Source organism: Pyrus communis, chromosome 9 (genome assembly GCF_041283825.1).
Source record: "Pyrus communis isolate YQ-2024b chromosome 9, ASM4128382v1, whole genome shotgun sequence".
Taxonomy (NCBI): Eukaryota; Viridiplantae; Streptophyta; class Magnoliopsida; order Rosales; family Rosaceae; genus Pyrus; species Pyrus communis.
In genome coordinates, this window is record NC_142573.1 from 700,292 (window position 1) to 702,098 (window position 1,807).

Here is a 1,807-nt window from a genome sequence, read left to right on the forward strand (position 1 = left end):
AAAACCAATCACAGCCACTTTATTATGCTATTCTTTAAAATTCCAATCAACAACAAAACAAAACCAAAAATATAGCTTAATTACAAATCCATCACTGACCATAATTTATCTCCAAAATCGAAGATAAAATCATACATCCATCGTAGTATGAAGCAGGCCCAAAATACACCAGAACACTAAGTTTAAAACATGGAAAGCAGAAGGGGGACAGATAATGCAGCAATCCCAAACAATGAAGTGACAGAATGCAGGGAAGAAGAAGAAGAAGAAGAAGAAGCAGCTGCTATAGAAGACGACGGCGACGACGATGAAGAAGGTGCGTTTCCGGCGACAGTAGTGATCTTCATCTTCATGCCTTGGCCGCAGTGGCCTAAAGTGCCACAAGCAAAATATCGTGTGCCGGCCTTGGTCAGTTTCACCACATCATTGCCGCTAGACTTGGAGTCTAGGGCATTGCCGGTGTCGCAGCTCTTGTAGGCGCTTTCGTTTGGTAGCTCCACCACACTGTGCAGCCCCGAGGTGTACTTAAAAACTGCCAAGAAAGATCAATTATATTGGTTATCATAATATAACACCAAGCACAATGTAATTAGAATTTCATGTTGGAAGGATGAAATAAGCATTTTCTAACAACCAAAAAAAGCGTGTTTGTATGCTTAGTTGAAAGTGCTTTTGGGTAATATAAGTGTTATCTGGAGAAACACTTTTGATAGCTTTTTATGAGTAAAAGTATTTATAATAAACCAGTTGTAGACGGAGAGGTACTATTACAAACATGTAAATTCTTTGTGCATGCCGTTCGTCGTTTGTTAAAGAACGGATTCTGTATAGATAACACGTCGATACATTTTGCTATTGACAACATTACCAATCTACTAATGGTATCGATGACTTGACCATACTTTATTGAGAAGTCATTATTTACCAAAGAACAGATGTCTGTCTAGAGACGAAGTGACAAGTAACTTACCAAGTTGATCGCCAACCTTAAATTTCTCGCCGGATGCCCATGAGTTCAAGTCTGTGGATTCCTCCCAGCCTTGGCTTCCCCCAACAACATGCTGTGCTGCCAAGGTTTCCTTTGTGAACAAAGCTGCAAAAACCAACACCAACAAAACTGTGTTCGTACGCCCCATTCTCTTCTAATTCTTTCTAGTCTAAATTTGCTCTTAGCTTCTTTCACGGTCTGAGCTTTCCAATGCCTATACAACTATATATGCTATAAAAATATTTATTTGGTAATGTTTGATGAGTTTCACAGGATGAATATTTGATCAAGGGCAGATCAATTTACCAAATTGCCCCAAGAAGCATGAGGTAGTATACTGCAAGTCTGCAACCTAGACAAGGCTTTTGTGTAATTCTGCAGAGAACACAGGCTGAGTTTCTGAAGTGAGATTAGGTTAAGAATTCAGAGTTTGGTTTGTCCGCAAAGCAAAACTAATTGGTTTGTCCGCAAAGGAAGGAAGCTTGGAGTTTAAACAAAGATATGTTGGTGATCATATTCACTAGAAGGCTGAACGTGAGAACTCAATGTTTTACACGCAAATGTCAAAGCTGACAGCTACAAAATGAAGAAAGCACTTTTGGTAGAAGTACATCGAAATTTTTATTAGAAACTCAATTATTTCTTGAGAAAGCATTTGTAAGTGCTTCAAGAAGAGCACATGACGTGATTTCTCTATAAAACGTTTCTATGACACCAAAAGCTTCTATCATGAAACAATTTTACTATTTTAGCCTCTCAAGAAGCAAAATCAGACAAATAATCAAAATCGCATGCGGCACCATTTAGACGAACCAAAAC

The 1,807-nt window shown here is 38.6% G+C and overlaps 1 protein-coding gene across 1 annotated transcript; it reads right to left on the reverse strand.

Moving 5' to 3' along the window:
- LOC137738717 (basic blue protein) lies at positions 1-1,206 on the reverse strand. Its single transcript, XM_068478188.2, has 2 exons — positions 971-1,206; positions 1-532 (listed from the first exon to the last, which is right to left on the reverse strand). The coding sequence occupies exons 1-2, from the start codon at positions 1,134-1,136 to the stop codon at positions 183-185; spliced, it is 516 nt and encodes a 171-aa protein (XP_068334289.2). The 5' UTR covers positions 1,137-1,206; the 3' UTR covers positions 1-182.
- Positions 1,207-1,807: the final 601 nt, after the last annotated feature.

Coding starts and splice junctions, on each gene's coding strand:
- LOC137738717 (XM_068478188.2), bottom strand. CDS start 1,136: ATGGGGCGTACGAACACAGTTTTGTTGGTGTTGGTTTTTGCAGCTTTG. Junction 533..970: donor TAAGGTTGGCGATCAACTTG/GTAAGTTACTTG, acceptor CTTTCTTGGCAG/TTTTTAAGTACACCTCGGGG.